The sequence below is a fragment of the Centruroides sculpturatus genome, unplaced genomic scaffold, assembly GCF_000671375.1.
Source record: "Centruroides sculpturatus isolate CEXI.00-Female unplaced genomic scaffold, Cexi_2.0 scaffold914, whole genome shotgun sequence".
Classification (NCBI taxonomy): domain Eukaryota; kingdom Metazoa; phylum Arthropoda; class Arachnida; order Scorpiones; family Buthidae; genus Centruroides; species Centruroides sculpturatus.
This window is the reverse complement of record NW_019385339.1, coordinates 175,125-192,670: the sequence shown is the minus strand read 5'-3', so window position 1 is coordinate 192,670 and position 17,546 is coordinate 175,125. Positions and strand designations below refer to the sequence as shown.

The 17,546-nt window shown below is 31.2% G+C and overlaps 1 protein-coding gene across 1 annotated transcript; it reads left to right on the top strand.

Moving 5' to 3' along the window:
• The first annotated feature begins 953 nt into the window (after window positions 1–953).
• Window positions 954–4,083, top strand: LOC111637844. The gene is made up of 3 exons (XM_023383425.1): window positions 954–1,052; window positions 3,236–3,431; window positions 3,488–4,083. Exons 1-3 carry the CDS (start codon window positions 954–956, stop codon window positions 4,081–4,083), a joined length of 891 nt encoding a protein of 296 aa, XP_023239193.1.
• Window positions 4,084–17,546: the final 13,463 nt, after the last annotated feature.

The window sequence follows — 17,546 nt, the reverse complement described above, 5'->3', positions numbered from 1 at the left end:
ACATTGTTGTTTGAAGTAGTTCTTGATCAGTTTTAAATTTATAAATGATCGTTCTGCTAATGCAACTGATATCGGTTCAATTATATTTTCAATAATTACCAATATGATGATATAAATAGTATTAGCATTTAGTTCCTGAAATTGCGCGGCCTTAGGCGTAACCTTTTTCATCTATGTGTAAGGCCGCTTCTGTAGATCGATTGATAGGTCAGCTCTTTTGATTTGAAACTTGTCTTCTATTCTAATTTTTAAACTCTCGTTTTCTAATTCCCTAAACATAAGATTATTTTAGGAGTTTTGTTGAAATAATTGATATTATAATGAACAATAGTACAGATTTTAATTTCCCCCCCCACTTTTGGCTCTTTCAGATCTGTAGACACTAAATGGGGTTTTTATTATACTTATTTTGGGTTCGATTATGCATACTATGACTGTACGATACGGGACGGGCACAACGTATTAGGACAATTGGTAAAATTGCGTGTATTAAATAGAATAAATTCAATTCTTGCAACACCGATTAATTACAGAACTATGCGGCTGAACCTACATTAGTTAAAAGTGATTCGATCTCGCATATAAATTTTTTATGCTTAATTAATTTCCGTTTGATACTATTGCATACCTGAAATGATGCATCATATAACCAGTACGCTGTAATCTTGCCCTATGGTGCTTGCCTTACAATCTCCCGATGCTTGGCTTACAATCTCCCGATGCTTCATTGCACAATACCCTACGGCGCATTACTTTTGATTTCTGTATCACGGATGATCATAATTAAAATATCTCCAACATGGCTAAAGAGATATTTAGCAGTCCAAATACAATTAATTTATTAATGTGACTTTTCAGGACGTGCAGAAGAAAAAGAAAATTAGTACCAAAACTCATCATTATGATACGTTTGGCTTTGCAAGCAACAAATATTTTATTTGTACAAGTCACTCATGTCATACAGAGACTGTGATATGGGGATACTCAATGTGATGCTCAACGTGGTCAATATACTGAACATAAAACCTGAAGACAATGAACAACAGGTGACGGTAAGAGATCCTCTATGATGCTTTTCACATGACTGAGACGCTGTTTTTCATTGCTACGAAATTTTCCACTTGATTCGATAATCCAAAATTTTGAAGTGTGCTCAAAACCAAAAATCACACATATTAAGTGGTGAGGTTTAGTGGTGAGGTTTGGTACTAAATTTTTTTGGAAATAAGTTCCTTATGTCCTGAAATGTCATTGTACAAAATTTGGTTACATTTGGTATGCCAGCGCATATTCTAACGTGCAACTAACACAAAATATGTAATGGGAATTTTGAATTGAGCAGTGGGAATCCCATATTTGTGTAGTAATTAATTTTCTGATTCTGGGTTTTGTAAGTATTTCTTTCTTCTGGTTACGTTAAAGTTAAAATAATTACCTAAATACACAGTGTACGATAAAACCTGTCCAAAACGGTTCCCGAATAAAAAGAAAACCAACTTAAACGGAAAAATTCCGCGAAACGGAGCAATTTTCTACGCTAAAAAAACCTGTTCAAAACGGAAACTTGTCAAACTGGAAAAATATTTGGTACTGTGAGATTCGAAATTTTATTAATTAATTAGCGTGAGAAATATATCTAGTTTTTCAAAGTTGTTTACAAAAAAAGGAAAACACAGTGTCACTTTTTACGGAAAGAAGGAAAATCAACTTCCCTTTCCAAGAGGTCATTCCTTATCATAATCAAACCATCTGGTTATCCACCCCTCTGCACGTCCCCGCACATCCTGTTAGCAACCGTAAATATTTTAACGCTATTGGTCAGAAATTACGATAAAAAGGACGATTTTACTGCCATTTGAGGCGATCATCCAAAGAATAGATTGCCATATGAGACGCATTTGACATAAGTCCGAATTTGCCATATAGACTACAGGCAGTCAACAGAAATATGACATTGCCAAAAGAGAAGCCAGTCAACAATCCCAAAAAACCTACCATAAGAATAGAGTTCTCTGCAAATTCTCACTTGTGCATTTCCCTCATCCATCCTATTCACCGAAGAAACTTTATCGCTAAAGAGAAGACTGCTTTTTACACCTTCAGTCAAGGTAGTAAGTTGAAATTGATGTAAGCTCTCTCTCTCTCTCTCGATTTAGCGTTTAACTCTATTTAGACTCGATTACGTTCATTTATATTTATATTTTGAATTATGTATCTCGTTAATTTAGTTTACAGTAAAGCGTCGATTATCTGAATCAATTGGGGACTGGAGTTGTTGTGAAGATCGATGTTTCGGATAACCGATTATGTACGAAAAAATATATTAATTTATCCCATCTCTCCATTTTTCTCCGTTGCGTGTCGCTTCGCGTTGAATTTTCGTCAATGTTAAGTCTAACGAAGACTATTGTATCGTTAAAAATTATTTTTTTATTTTGTACAAACAAAATAAATATATTGAAAAATATAAAAACAATAAAAAATTATACTTCTGAAGTTAATTTAGTATCAAAAACGTAAAATATTTGAGTAGCCCAAGACATAGCCAAAGATTGCAGCGCCACAGCGCTGGCGAAAATTTAAATTTGCCGACTGGAATTCTTTCGGATAATTGACTTTTGGATAATCGACGCTATACTGTATTTAGTAAAACTTTCTTTATTAGTTACAATTTGGTGACTCTCTCAATTAATTGACTCCAGACATTCACCCCACTACGTTCGAACTTACTGGTGACTCCTCTCCACTTATCAATGAGGAAGCCCTCTTTTTAATTCGGTAATTTCATAGCGTGATAGGGCGCGAAATTTCCCTATCTGGTGTCAGTCCGGTCGAACGAGTCGGAAGATTCGGGCAACATATCTATTTTTTTTTCTATCCTTAGACGAGGTTGAGCGGGCCTCAACGTCCCGACGATTAGAAGATACAATACCTCCGAGCGTGATCTCACAGTACCGAGATTCCGGTTTACAGAAGTTTTACTGTACCATTAAAAGTGCTCAACAAATAAACACATAAATAAAACACCTTAATTTATTGCTGAGAAATATGCATATTTGCAAAACAAAGCCTGTTTTGCAAACGATATTAAATATTAAAACGATAGCCTGTTAATCGGGCTATCGTTTTAAGCTCGATTAACAGGTCATCATCAGGTCAAAAAACGAAAATGGAACGGATACGTTCCATGTATAGAATACAAATATTTGAATCAAAATTTAGAACAAAAAAAAAGACCGAATGTGAGATTGTTGATGACAGGATAATTGGGTCTTTGGACAGAAGGGCCAAGAAGTTAGAACGCTCAAGTCTGGCTGCCGTTTTACCATTTCTGAAGAAATGTCATAATGCAAGTTCAGGACCTCCACGATTGTTTGCATTTGTTAAAACGCACAAAACTGGAAATGAATCAAGACCAGTGGTAGAGAAGTGTAGGGGCCCACCTTTATCTTAGAAAAAATATTACATGAATATTTATTCTCACAAGTTGAAGATGATAAGCTGGTGGCAAAAGATCCTCTTGTTGTAGTCAAGGAAGTACAAAATATTTCTTTAATGGAAGATGGAGTGGCGACCGTTTTAGATTATGAAAGCATGTATCCTTCAGTAATGATTGAATCTTGTGTGGAGGCATTATTGGATTTCATGTACAACAACAACAACCTTCAGTTGCTTAGTTACACCCAAGACCTAGAAGAAATAGCTAGCCTTGTATGCTATCAATCTTGTTTTACTTTTTGTGGTCGAATATACAGGCAAAAAAGAGGGGTTCCGATGGAAAGTCCCCTCTCTGGAATTCTTTGCGAGTTAGTAGTTAGAAGATTAGAAAGAGGAGTTCTACACAATTTTAAAGAAGATATCATACATTTCTGTAGATATGTGGATGACATTTTTATCTTATGGAGAAATAATAGTAGGATACATGAATTTTTTAATAGAATCAATGATAACAAGGATGGTCTTAAGTTAAAATTAGAACAAAAAAGTTCCTTGATTGCGCCCTTCTTGGACATTAATATCAGGTTCATGGCAGATTATTTGTCCACCAGCGTGTATATTAAACCTATTCACACCCCACTATAAATACCTGTACGATCCATGGATACATATCGATATAAAATTGCCGCATTTCAAACTTTAATAAGAAGAGCTTATTTATATTGTGATAGAATCGATGACAGGAATAAAAAAATTGATAGAATATTGCAAGTAGCCCAGACCCTGGGTTACAAGAAAAGCACTATTGTAGGATTACTCAAGAAGTATGAAAGGAAAAAGGAGAGAAAAGACTTAAATACCGCTCCCAATAGGCGCTTGAAGTTTACATATAATAGTAATTTAAATAGTAGGGGAAGGTGGTGCAAGATGGGGCAAGATAGGGCCATAGGGTAAGACGGGGACATCTGTTTATTCGTGGTTAACGCGCTTTCATCTAGCTGTTATTTGGGAACTAAATGTCAACCTCAAAAGGGATCACGGGACGAGAGAATGTCCGAATCGCTCTTTTTGTTTGTAAGTAAGGCAGTTTTCCATGTTTCAGCTAAACTTCATCTAATTTTATGCCTGCTACAAAGTTTCTACAAAGTAAGCATCATTCTGAACTTTTACATTACCTCTTAGATAAAGATATTATGGTATTCGAAGTAACCTTTAAGACCAAAATTGTTTAGTTTTGAAATAAAGTTGACCCGTGTTTGCAGTCAGTATGAAAAGTGCACATTGGGGTAAGATGATGGGGGCAAGACGGGGTATCCCATCTTGCTCCTACCATCTTGGCCATGAATTCTGCTAACCTACCAAGGTGGCCATGAATTCTGCTGCTGCTAGAGGCATTGCAATATAGTGCAGCGAACTAGTTTTAAATTCGTTGTCATTGATAATTCTATATCACCTATTTGAATATATAAAATAATAATTTTAAAAATGATCTTTTTATATAAAATGAAATATTCCACTTTTAAGTCATATATAACTGTAATAAATTTATACAGTTTATACTGTATTACCTTATTATTTATGTTTTTACGTTTTATTTTATTTATGAAAACGTTTTTTAATTTAAATACTATCTTAACAAGAAATGAAATGTGAGATAACAATCAAAACAATAATTTTTTCCACGAAAAAAATATCGTCTGCTTACAAAACAAAGCGAAACTGAGCATACGCGAAGTGACAGTATCATCTGGTAAAATAAATATGAGTAAGTTCAAACTTTTATATTTATTTATTCGGAAAATAATAATAAATGTAGCCGTTGTGATAAATGGGCACATTGGTCTTGTGCCAATATTGAAGAAAACGACAGTTTAACCATTTTAATTTGTCCTTCTTGTATATAAAAATAATATTCCTATCTTACCCCATGGATGGGGGCAAGATGGTGCATATTATGCAATAAATAGAATATAATTTTAAAAAATTAAATTTTCTTGTTTTTAAAAACGTTTTTCAAAAATTAAATTTTGTATTATATATTACCAAATGTTGTAGTTGCTGAGAATAAAAAAATTATTGTTCTCATTAAAGTTGTTGCCATCTTATGACTTTTCAAACCTTAACGTCCTCATCCTACCCTACCTTCCCCTATTATGAAAGAAGTTGCTAATCGGAAACAAGCAAGAATGGCTTTAAAAAGAGCCCCAAATTTATATAAGATATTGAGGAATGATAAAGATAGAATGAAAACAGAAAAAAAACCAGGTGTCTATAAAGTTCCTTATGAGAACATCAAACTAGATGTTAAGAAACACTATATCGGCGTCACCAACAGGAGGTTGGGAGTAAAACTAAAAGAGTTTAGATATAACGTGGAAAAAGGATCCAATGCTATAATTTTGTCTCAAATGTCGCAAGTCCAAGGTTCGGTGGTGAAATGGGACGAGGCAACAATTATAAAACCTGTATCTTCCCCGACTTTATCAATGAGGGCGGAGAAGATTGAAATACATAGAAGTAGGCTACGTAAAGGATGTTTAAATGCGAGAGATACTGAGAGCCTGAGGTCAGCGTGGAAGTACATGATTAGAAAGTTTACTAAAATGTCGGGCTAGAATTAGTTTATTGGAAGATTTATCATATTTATTTTTTATTTTATTTTGTGATAATTTTATATGTTCTTCAGTTTCTCTTGTATATTTAAAAAAAATTTTTTTGTTCTAAATTTTGATTTAAATATTTGTATTCTATACAAGGAACGTATCTGTTCCATTTTCGTTTTTTGACCCGATGATGGCCTGTTAATCGGGCTTAAAACGTTTGTTTTGCAATTATATATATTTCTCAGCAACAAATTAAGGTGTTTTATTTATATGTTTTACTGTACAGTTTATTCGGCCCACAAAAAAAAAAAAAAAAACAAAAGCTATGAAGGAAATGTTGGAAGGATTTACCATTTGTATCGAATATATACAATACATACTTTTTACGTAGCCACAACTTCAATATCATCACTTAAACTATATTCCACAACCACAGCGAACTCGTAAATTATATCACATTCTAACGCTCATGTCTAACGATTAAGATTGAACGGTGATTGAAATTAATAAATTATAATACAGATATAAGTTTTGTGTCATTGGCCTTATTTTTCATTTATGTCTTCTAGAACATATTATTAACGCTAACATTTGTCGGCTTGAACAAAACAAAAAACTGATATTTGTGCAGTAGGAAAAAACCTTAGAATAAGGCCTTATTTGAACTGCTAAGTATCTTTCTAGGAAGCGTTGAATAGCACTACTTTGCTATCACTCGGTATATATCAGTGTTTCTCAACAGGGGCGATATAGTGGGCGTTTTTCCATGTTGAGGGGGCGATTAGTTACAATTTATATTTTGGGGGGCAAAAAACAATTTTCTGGGAGATATAGTAAAACATTATATTAAGAATAATTAGATATTTTATTCGTTATATCGTACAATAATTAAACACATAACATTATACTAGTCACTAGTCTATTCAATGCAGTACGAATTTGGCGTTAGCCTTGTCCTTCAGCATCAGAATTTTGTAGTGAAGGAGGCGATACTACCTAACGGTTTTATTGAATGGGGCGACGATTCGTTAGAGGTTGAGAAACACTGGTTTACATACATATAAAAATCTCTGTATAATGTGTATATACAGTTGGATCTTGCTTTACATGAGAAAGGATATACACACATTTCTTTTCGCAGATGGCGAATAGTTATACAGTATAATAATTATAAATTAAACTAATTTTTTAATTAAACTGTATGAATTACTAATAGTGAGATATATTAATTTGTGTCAATGTTGACAAATTATTTAATAATTTTTAAGAAATATGAATAATTTTTTCCAATATTTTAAAATTTTTGTGCAGTATATTTATATATAATATTTTATGAAAATTATAAAAAATAACTCTTAAAATATTGTTTGTCGATCTTTAATGGACTGTAAAAATATGAAAGTACTGCGGTTTTGCAAAAAATAACGTTTAATGCGGAATGAAACACTGATACAAAATGGCCGCTACAAATGACCGTTACAAAACTACTCTCGTTTCCAATTTTTTAAATTAAACTTTTTTTTCTTTTTTATTTTACAAAAATATGGTGGCGCTTGAGGCGGTAACAAATATTAAGGAAGTTATAAAATTTCATTAAAAAATGAAATTTTATAATTTTAATAATAAAAAAAAAGAGGTAAAAGCTATCATAATAAAATTTGTCATATATTGCACGTCGAGAAAAGCCAGAAATGAGAAACAAATATGAAAGGATAAATTATTTTTCTAAATAAATACCATATATATAATTTTACTTGTATTTTTTATTGTAGTCTTTTAAGTTATATTTTAGATTCTGAAGCTATCTTGTTATTTTAGAAACTGCCGTTATAGAAACTATTTAGCATTTGATATTGTACAATAATATCAATTAAATAATTAATTAATATTATTAATTATAATATTTTAACCTATTTTTACAGAAAATGAGAAAAAAATAATGTAAACTGTATTTTTTCAATGGCAGACTTCTCAGAAGAGAGTTTGCTATTTGAAACCAATGTTTTTATGTTTCCATAAGATATAATTACGAAGAAAAAAATACTTACCACTAGTGAAATAATGAAGAGTATTATCAAATAACAAAAATTTAATTGACAAAGATTTTTGATAAATCTCGGAGTTATCGCCATTCTTTCTCGGCTGAAGTTTTTCATATAATTATAATATAAATTTATAAATAATGCTTAAAACAGTCTAAAAGTTTCATTTTGAAATCTCGATAAACATTCAAGCTACTTCGAAAAAAACGATTTTGAATATGCATAATTAAAAAAAAAGCTCAAACGATTTGTTGATCAGGCCTATTAGCATTTTAAAATGCCTTCCGTGCTGTTACAAATGGTTACAAAACGCTTAACAAACCTGACACTTAACAAATAGACTAATAAAAGACACAAATTATATATTTCTCTTTTTTTCTTTGTTTTAATTTACAGTATAAGCTACATTAACAATATTTAAGATATGATTCGATATATATATTAAACATGCCACCTATTTTACTAAATACTTTAAGTTAAAAAACGCAATAACGCTATTTAATCTTGTAACAGAAAAGGTGATGAATTATTTACTACTGATTTTCTTTCACATCTATGTAAAAAATGACAAATATTTTAAAACGAATAGAATTCTATAGTATTATAAAACAACTCTATATTTAAGATCAAAACTAAAAAATTATTTAATGGAGTTTAAATTAATAGTACGAGTATTAGTAGTACTATTTAATTTACATTAATTACAGGAGCCATTCTTTAGATACTTCAGAAATTTAAAAATGGATCACTGTTTCCGTGGTAACTATAAATAATTCATCTTAAAAAACAAATCTCGTAGTGTGTAAATATTTATGCAATAAAATGAAAATTAAATATTTAACGTAACTTTATTTGAATAACGATTTTGATAATTGTTTTTAGACATGATTGTAAAGCTTCCGAGTTTCTACTGTTTATTATTTTATCACTCAAACTACTATCATGCATCTCTACAGCCTCATGTGTGAAATAGTACGTGTAGCCTATGAAGTTTATTCTAGTATCTGCGTGTCCTTCTAACTCACATTTGTGCTCTTACTTAATGCTACTTCTGTTAAACCCGTTGTTAGCCCCATAAAACTACAGTAACTTTACATGAATAAATATTATACATTTCAAATATAAAATTATCATTTTATATGCATAATTATTTAGGATTTGTATTTTAATTTGCATTTTTTAGTTATTTTAGTGTTTTTTTTAATTACAGTACTATTTTTTAGCATGTAGCTGCCGGTCCGAATGTACTCGTACTGTTTAATTTACACCAGTTTAAACTCCTTTAAAGTACTTCTGGTTTGATTCTAATTCCATGATAAAATATATTTTATTATAAAAATGTAATGCGAAACGAGAAGTAATTTATATTAATATTTTGTATTACTCATAAAAAAAAATTGTAAATAGAGATAACTACTTAAAAATAAATATATTATTTTAATAGGTTTATTATATTAGATTAAAAGTTATAATTAACTTGTTTGAAGTGCTTTCCCATTAATTAAGTAAATTAAATATTAATGATAATATTGTATTTGTTTTCTCCTGGATTTCTTTTAAAAGTAAAAACTAACATAAAGTAGCTTAAAGTTTCCCCAAGGGAAAGAATTTCAACAGCATTAAAACCTAATGATGCTTGTAAGATGTTTGAGTTCATATCATTGAGAAAACAATTACTTAACCTTTTATATTTCATCTTTTTGCTTTTTTTTATATCTGTAAACAGGCGAAAAGAATATTGCAAATGTTTTTTGTTGAAATGTGTATCAGAAGCAAATATATCCATTAACCATTTATTCTCTCGTTAAATTTGTTCACTAATTTATGAAATGACTAGATTCTTCTTGAAAATTTTATTTACATAATATTCTCTTTACAGAATATAAATTTATCTTTTATTATAAACTCATATGATAAATATCAAATAATTAATTATATAAAAACTTTATTTAATAAAATATCATAACAGACATGTCTCCGGAAAAGTTAAGCACCTGGTTGCTGAATTTTTATAATTTCAAACATGGAAAATATCAAGTTTAAATCAAGAAACTGATAATATACGAGTTTACGTTCGCATTCAGAAATACTTAACATTGACAACAAATTTAAATCTCTCAAAAATTTAACTGAATAAATAGACAGTAAATTCTTCTAATTCGGATTCTCAATTATTCGACATACCTCCTTGCCTAGTGCGATGTCTATGGCAGTAATGGCGAACCCGAAAGCCAGTGCATGAACCATGCGACGATTTCAATGTTCCCGTATTGAATGTTTAGAAAGTATTAGGTTTTTATAAATTATGTAAAGTTTTAAAATATATCCAATACTTTTTATATACAGTGTGATAGCAAGGTCTTAAAGCTGTCGTAATAAATCTTTACATGTCACTAATTATGAACCTCTGATAGAAACATAAAATAAACAGCAGCAGAGTTTCCATTAAACAAACTATTTGGTTCCACTATAATCACATTATTATTTTCTTTACATTTATGTAAAACTAGCAGAAGCTGTTAAATATTCCGTTTGATCAGAATATAAATTGCAATTAATTGGATGTCATTGTCATTAGAATTTTGAATCGCCTTCATACTGAATAAAATTTCTAAATATTTTCATAAATGCTGTTTATCTCTTCTTTCTTAACTTTACACAATTTATTTGTGAAAAGAATAAAGATTTTTGAAATTATTTTCAAAATTTCAAAAATAACTTTATTTAAAATTCAGATTTTTTTTCTTTATTTTAAATCAGTTTATAGTTTTTACATTTTACTTTTCGAATAGTTCACTGTGAAACAATATTCTTAATAGAAAACTTTTTAGAATATTTACAAAACTGAATCGAAAAATATATTTACTTTCTGGTTGTTGCCTATAACAGCCGGGAAAGTATAACGATCTGTCAAAAAATGATCCTCTAAGATTTTGACATTTTTGGATTCAAAGGACCTTGAAACGTCGCGAAATCCAAAAAGAATTCAAGTTTTTTCTGCAGTTTGGAAGTTTTTAGTGTGTATGGAGCACGATTTGTTTCACCTTTAAAGCTTATTAACGCTTGTGCTTTTTGTCGAAATTTTCTAAAATTTTGCAGGAGGGTTAAGATATTAAGGGATTGATGCTATTAAATTTTCGTTGTTAAAGGTCGAACGGGTGGGGAAATGGATGGGGGTCATGTGTTATATTTCGAGTATGGTCGGAAGATTTTATTCGTTATTAGCATTTACAATTTATATAGAACTCATTTCTACCTTCAGAATTAAGCCTTTTACCATTTGGTAATAATTAATTATGTGAGATAAGCAGAGGGCCAGAGGGACGATCCCTAATCACCACTTACGCTGCACAGGTTGTTAAAACCCGATCTCTGCGTCGGTGGATGGCTTAGAAGGGCAAGAAGTAAGTGGGGAGATCGCAAGCACGTGGACAAGTGTCTTCACTGGAGAAGGATCGACAGGTCGACAGGTTAACAAACAGAACATGTATTGATTAACTAAACGTAACATACAAAATTCGGTTACAAGTCTATCTGACTAAACGCTGCTCGATTAAATGCGGTTAAATGCAAAAAAAAAAAAAAAAATGTTACTCGGGGGAGAGAGTTCACAAAGTTCTAACAATTACCTCTATGTGTAAGATTGGAGGAAATGGCTGAGGTATGGCGGTCGTATGTCTTCACTGACGGGATTCCGTTCCTGAACATGGAGATCGACGACACAAGTACAGAAAATAACTTCCTTGGGTTGGTCCGCCCCATGGTTTCGGTAGCACCAGCTTTTATAGCGTTAGTGTGGGAAAGCCGTCTGTTTGTTGACGATGACTTGCATTTCATGTCAGCTAAGTGTCAACTTTCCCACCTAACTGTTAATAGTTGGAGGAGACCTCTGCTTCGATACCCCGCGAGGAGTTTTTCTATGGGGGGTGTTTACAAAATTTCAATCAACGAAAAAAAAGGATAGTTTCCTTCCATGTACAAAATTCCCGTTCTGAAATCCGCGGTCTCACAAGTAATATAAAAAGTTTTTTAATAAAATATCATAACAGACGGCGCCATACGCAATTTTAAATGTTTTTGTCGGTAAAGTTACGCAACTCCTTGCTGGATTTTTTGAAAAGTATGCTCAATCATTGTCACGCATGAGCAATGATATCCTGTTTGATCAATTCCTTTATATAACACAAGTACAGTATGATTTATTGCTATTTTTCATATAGATTAACCTTTCTTAAATATTCTAATTTAAAATAATTTAAAGCATCGTTGCAGTTTTCCTTGATTATTTAACAATCTATAAAAGAATGAGCCGGGAGCGATTCCGGGTTAAAGCCCCTTCACATACAGGATGGTAAATGAAGTGAAATGAAAGAAATATCCGTGAAAACTTTTCATATCATGGTCCTGACATCAGTTGAGATAATTCCGCGTCTCAATTCGCGATTCTATTATCTTAGTCTAATTTGCGGACTAAGGACCGCGATAAGTAATTATCTTCCGAGTGGTTGAATAAATCAATAAATATTTAACCGGAATTTCAGGAGTGTTTATCTTTATACGTGGTTCACATGAGTTACGTAGGCCGACGATAAAGTTAGACATTAAATCAAATAACAGCGAATAAGCATATAATTATATTTTATTATATGAGATTATAACAATTTTATATACAGATAACTGGAGAGAATGAAATGGAATGATTAAGTTCAACAATTGAACGTGAGGATCTTTAAATCTACCTGATTAAGTCAATCCTGACGATACTAAGTCTATCGTAACGAGAGTTTACATAGCATAACGTCTGAAGTGAAGAGTTGAAAATTCTTGGAAACACACAGAAGTTCTGTGTGTTCTCAAGAATTCTCAACACTCCACTGGAGAACTAGAGAAGAGATTGCTAAAGTCTCGGCCACTCGGCAAGGGCGCCGAAACTAGAGCATTAGCTAAAGTCTTGATCTGCTTAAGAGTATCAAAACGAGACCAAATAAAATGGTGAACTTTCAACTATTATAGTGAATCGACATCCAATAGTATTACTGGGATATCACGCCATGCTTCTGACAGAGAAGGATGTCGGACGGTTTTGCGTAGAGTCGTGTGAGTTACCCAGTGGCGTACCGTAGTGGGGGTGGCAAGGACGGCCCGCCCCGGACGGCACTTTTTAGGGGGCGACAAAATTTCACAATAAATAATAATAATATCTTGTAAAAATTTGAAACATCCTAATCTATATTTGCATCGCGCCTACGATAGTGCTATCGTCCGGACAGTCCGGGAATCGGCTCGCCGTCCGGGTGAACTAGTAATTTTTTCATCCGAAGAAATCCTGCGAAACCTGTTGACCTTTTTTTTTGCTTGTACGACTCATTTGCGTTCATATACACCACTAATATCCAATAGAACTATTTTAAACAGGTCGCTGCACTACCGCCGAATTTTTCATTTCTTGTTCTGTGACATAACTTAATTCTGGTCTTTTAAATTGAAATACCTAAATAAGAGGGTGGCCGAAATTTTCCTCCGCTCCGGGCGGCTGACACCCACGGTACGCCACTGGAGTTACCGCACTCAAACTATCGTTTTAGGACGAACTAACTCGTCATTCTCTCTGAGTCAGAGGAAGTTAGATAATTCTCTATAAATGATTGTAAAATTTTAAAATAATATTTCAACAAATATTTCTCCTAACTCCAGATTCTCACAAAAGTAAAATATTGGGTATGATTAAGTTTAATATCAAGACATATTAAAAAATTTACTTATTAAAGTTAGATTTAACGTTAATTTTCGATAAACAAAACTTTTTATACATTAATTAATGAGATATGCACGAACAATTTGTTGGAAAAATTATGTAAAATACTTAACGACATAATTTTGTAGAAATTAGATGGTCTCCCTAAATTAAAAATAAACATTGTGTTAGTCTTATCAAATTACATTAAACAAAAACATCCAATAATTTTTAGCCACCATAAAAAAAAACGAATATGCTTTGATTGTATGATATTTATTTAATAAATTTTTATTAAATTTATTATTTATTTAATTAATTAAATAATAAAAATCGAATAAATATATTTTTCGAGTTTTACTAATTAATTAGTAAAATCTATATTAATATTTCAACAATATTTATGACACCTATTTGTAATTAACGATAAGTTAAATTTATTTGCTTTTTAAAATTGCAGCTTAATAAAAGCTGCAATTTTAAAAAGTTGTAGACCTATAAATTCCCACTATCGTCTGTCAATCTGTTGTCTGTCCTTCCTTAATAATTATATAAAACTTTAAGTATCGAATTATTAATATAGATGAAAATAAATTTTCTAATTTAAACTTGTCTTCTTTTTATTGTAGATGGTTACACGCAAGCCTTCTTTATTATCTGAAAATGAATTTCTGTTCTAATTAGTAGTCTATACATTAATGAAAATTTATAAAAGCTAATATAAATTTTCCCAAAATATAAATGCACCAAATTTAAGCACTGGAATAAAATTATTATTTTTAGAGCTTTATTAATCAAGATAATTTTTAATCTGTTTTTCCTGCTCCCTCCCCTTGGGCACCAAGAAAACAACTTTTATACCCATCATGAGTGAGGCCCATAAAGAGGGCGACTGGATGGATGTTCAAGAATGGAGACAGACATGTGAGACTGATGCCATGAAAAATTTCTGAAGAGTCAATTGCCAGAATTCAATTTCAGTTTTCAGATAGTAGACTAACATGTTAACTGTCTCGGTCATCCAACCGTTTGATCAAGACATTAGATGAATGTGTAATCACTTTCAAACTTACGCTGAGTACTGGCACCATGGTAACTAGCGCCTGGGGCGAAATCGATTTCTGCGCCTTTACCTCCGGAACGGTTATCAATAGAGATCACTTTTAGCGCTGGCACTCTTGTATGAACTATTTATAAACAATTTCAATATGCATTTATTGTATTCGGTATATTATTTTTATTTTCTCTTTTAGAACATGTTTGATCACTCACTTTGCAGCTCCTTTCACTTTTCCGATTGAGGTAATCGCCTCGTCGCCTTCTCCATATTCTATATTCATTTTCTTTTGTAAGTTGGATTTTTAATTTTTAATACATTTATTTGATTCGTAAATATTAATGTTTGGAAAACTTATAAATTACAAATGTTAAATTTTTGAAAATAAACAAAAAGACAAGAAGACAAAAAATTTTAAATGACTATCATCAATATGTACAGTACGATATCCATTATCAAACATTTTTGTTTAAGTAAAATACTTGAGATAAGTACATAAAACACAAATTATCATATTAAATCAACAAATTTTTACAACTAAAGCATCACCCACGAAATATTTTTTTAATTATATTGTTATTGTCACAGTTTGTATTCTATCGTCTTTCTGAAATTGATGAATTTGGTCATTAGTTGCGTATACGTGGTTTATTTTTCAAAATAATTAAATTTAGCATCAAATTATCCACGTTTTGAACAACATCGCGTCAAAACGCCTTTATGCATTTATTAATATCAGATTACCTACTAACAGAAGAAAAAGATAAAATTAAAAACTAAAAGTAACGAATTTTAATCAGTTATTGTGATTTTGATGAATTAATAAACGATAATACATTTGATAACCTAATTATTTACAGTACATTTTATTCTTATAAGTTTAAAAACTACTTGACCTGTCAGCTTGAGTTATATCCGGACACATTAAGGTGTGACACCGGTCCTGTTTACCTTTATTATTGGATCAATAATGAATCTGCAGGAATTTAATTTACCGAAGTTTAAGATTTAAAAAAAAATTCATATTAGTTTATAGTGACTGTAATTTATTAATAGGAGTTATTACTGTTGCCTTTTTTCAAAACCGTGCCTTTTATTTGTTAGGCTTTACCACACAACTAGGCTTTTTTATATCACCCTTTATTCTGCAAATATCTTAGACGCCGATAGCGTTTCGGGCACACACCCCTTGTCTGTCGGCTACAGAATAGAATAATATATGTTCAAATTCTATTCTATAGCCGACAGATGAAGGGCGTATGCCCGAAACGTGTATCGGCGTCTAAGATATTGCAGAATAAAAAGTGATGTAAACAAGCCTAGTGTCTACCTGTGCATCTAGTTGTGTGGTAAAGACTAACAAGGACTGACTGCACTAACTTAACTTGCAGATGAAATTAGAGAGACTAAATTTGTCTCTTGGTTCAAAAGAATAATCTCTAATTTCATTCTCAAGTTTAATCGGTATAAAAAGTCCTATGAAGAAACTAAAGTCATAATAGACTAATATTAATAAAATAATATCTATAGGACTAAAATCATTAATTAATTAACTAATTATAAGATGTTTATGTTTTTTTTTCGAATTTATCGAAACAAACACAAACAGCAAGTACAATACAATAAATTTTTTTAAAATCAATTCACGATGAACTTAGTTAATTACTAATTGCATAAATTTAAAGGAATTATTTTAAACTTAAAAATATTAATATAAAGATATGAATTAATTTTTTTCAAACAGAAACGTGTATAAATATTTTTAAACATTATTTTAATATATTCAGATTGGAATACATTCACGATTTTCATATAGAATATTACAGTTATAATTAGATCAAAATTAAACGATGTCAAGGATTTTTAATTGTCTTTTTTTCTATTAAAAGTTATTAAAACATACATTTAAACAAACATATTACATCTTTTTTTTTAAATTAAATTATAATTTGCGCAATTTTATGAAATATAACATGATTACGTTAAGAAAGTTTACTTAGGAAAACAATACATCAGCTTCTAAATCATTAAAACTAAAAAAAAAATTATAAGAAACACAGATTATTTAATGATAATCCAAAAATCGCAAAAAAAAGTTTTGCCAATTTCTATAAGCTTACACATAAATTGTATTCTAACAAATTTTTATTTATCACACTTACGGTATAAACATAACAACAAATGACAGTGAACAAATTTACTTTAAGAAATTTCTCGAATTAAGATATATATATATATATATATATATATATATATCTGTGTGTGTATGTGTGTGTGTACATATAAAGGAATAAGCATCGAAAAATGTTACACTGCCAATCAGACAAGTCTAAAGGCTAATTTTCACATTTACAGAAAACGGAAACAGAAAGAGAAAACTATTCCGTTTTTCCTTTCTGTTTCCGCCCACCAGTGGCCGAGCGGTCTTCGTATCCTGAACACTGGCGGCCGATTGCAGAGACAGCGTTTAGAGGGCGACCGCGGTTTACAGATCGGGTAGACCGCTGTTCAGAAAAATTTTCATTGCAGAGACGGCGTTTGTCCCCTGCCACAGTGTAGACAGCGATTAGAAACAAGTTATTTGATCTATTTTCTAGACTCCCTCGATAGCAGGTTTAGACAACATTTTACTCGAGTAGAAGTCGCCATTTACCTTTGTTGGTCGTGCTAAA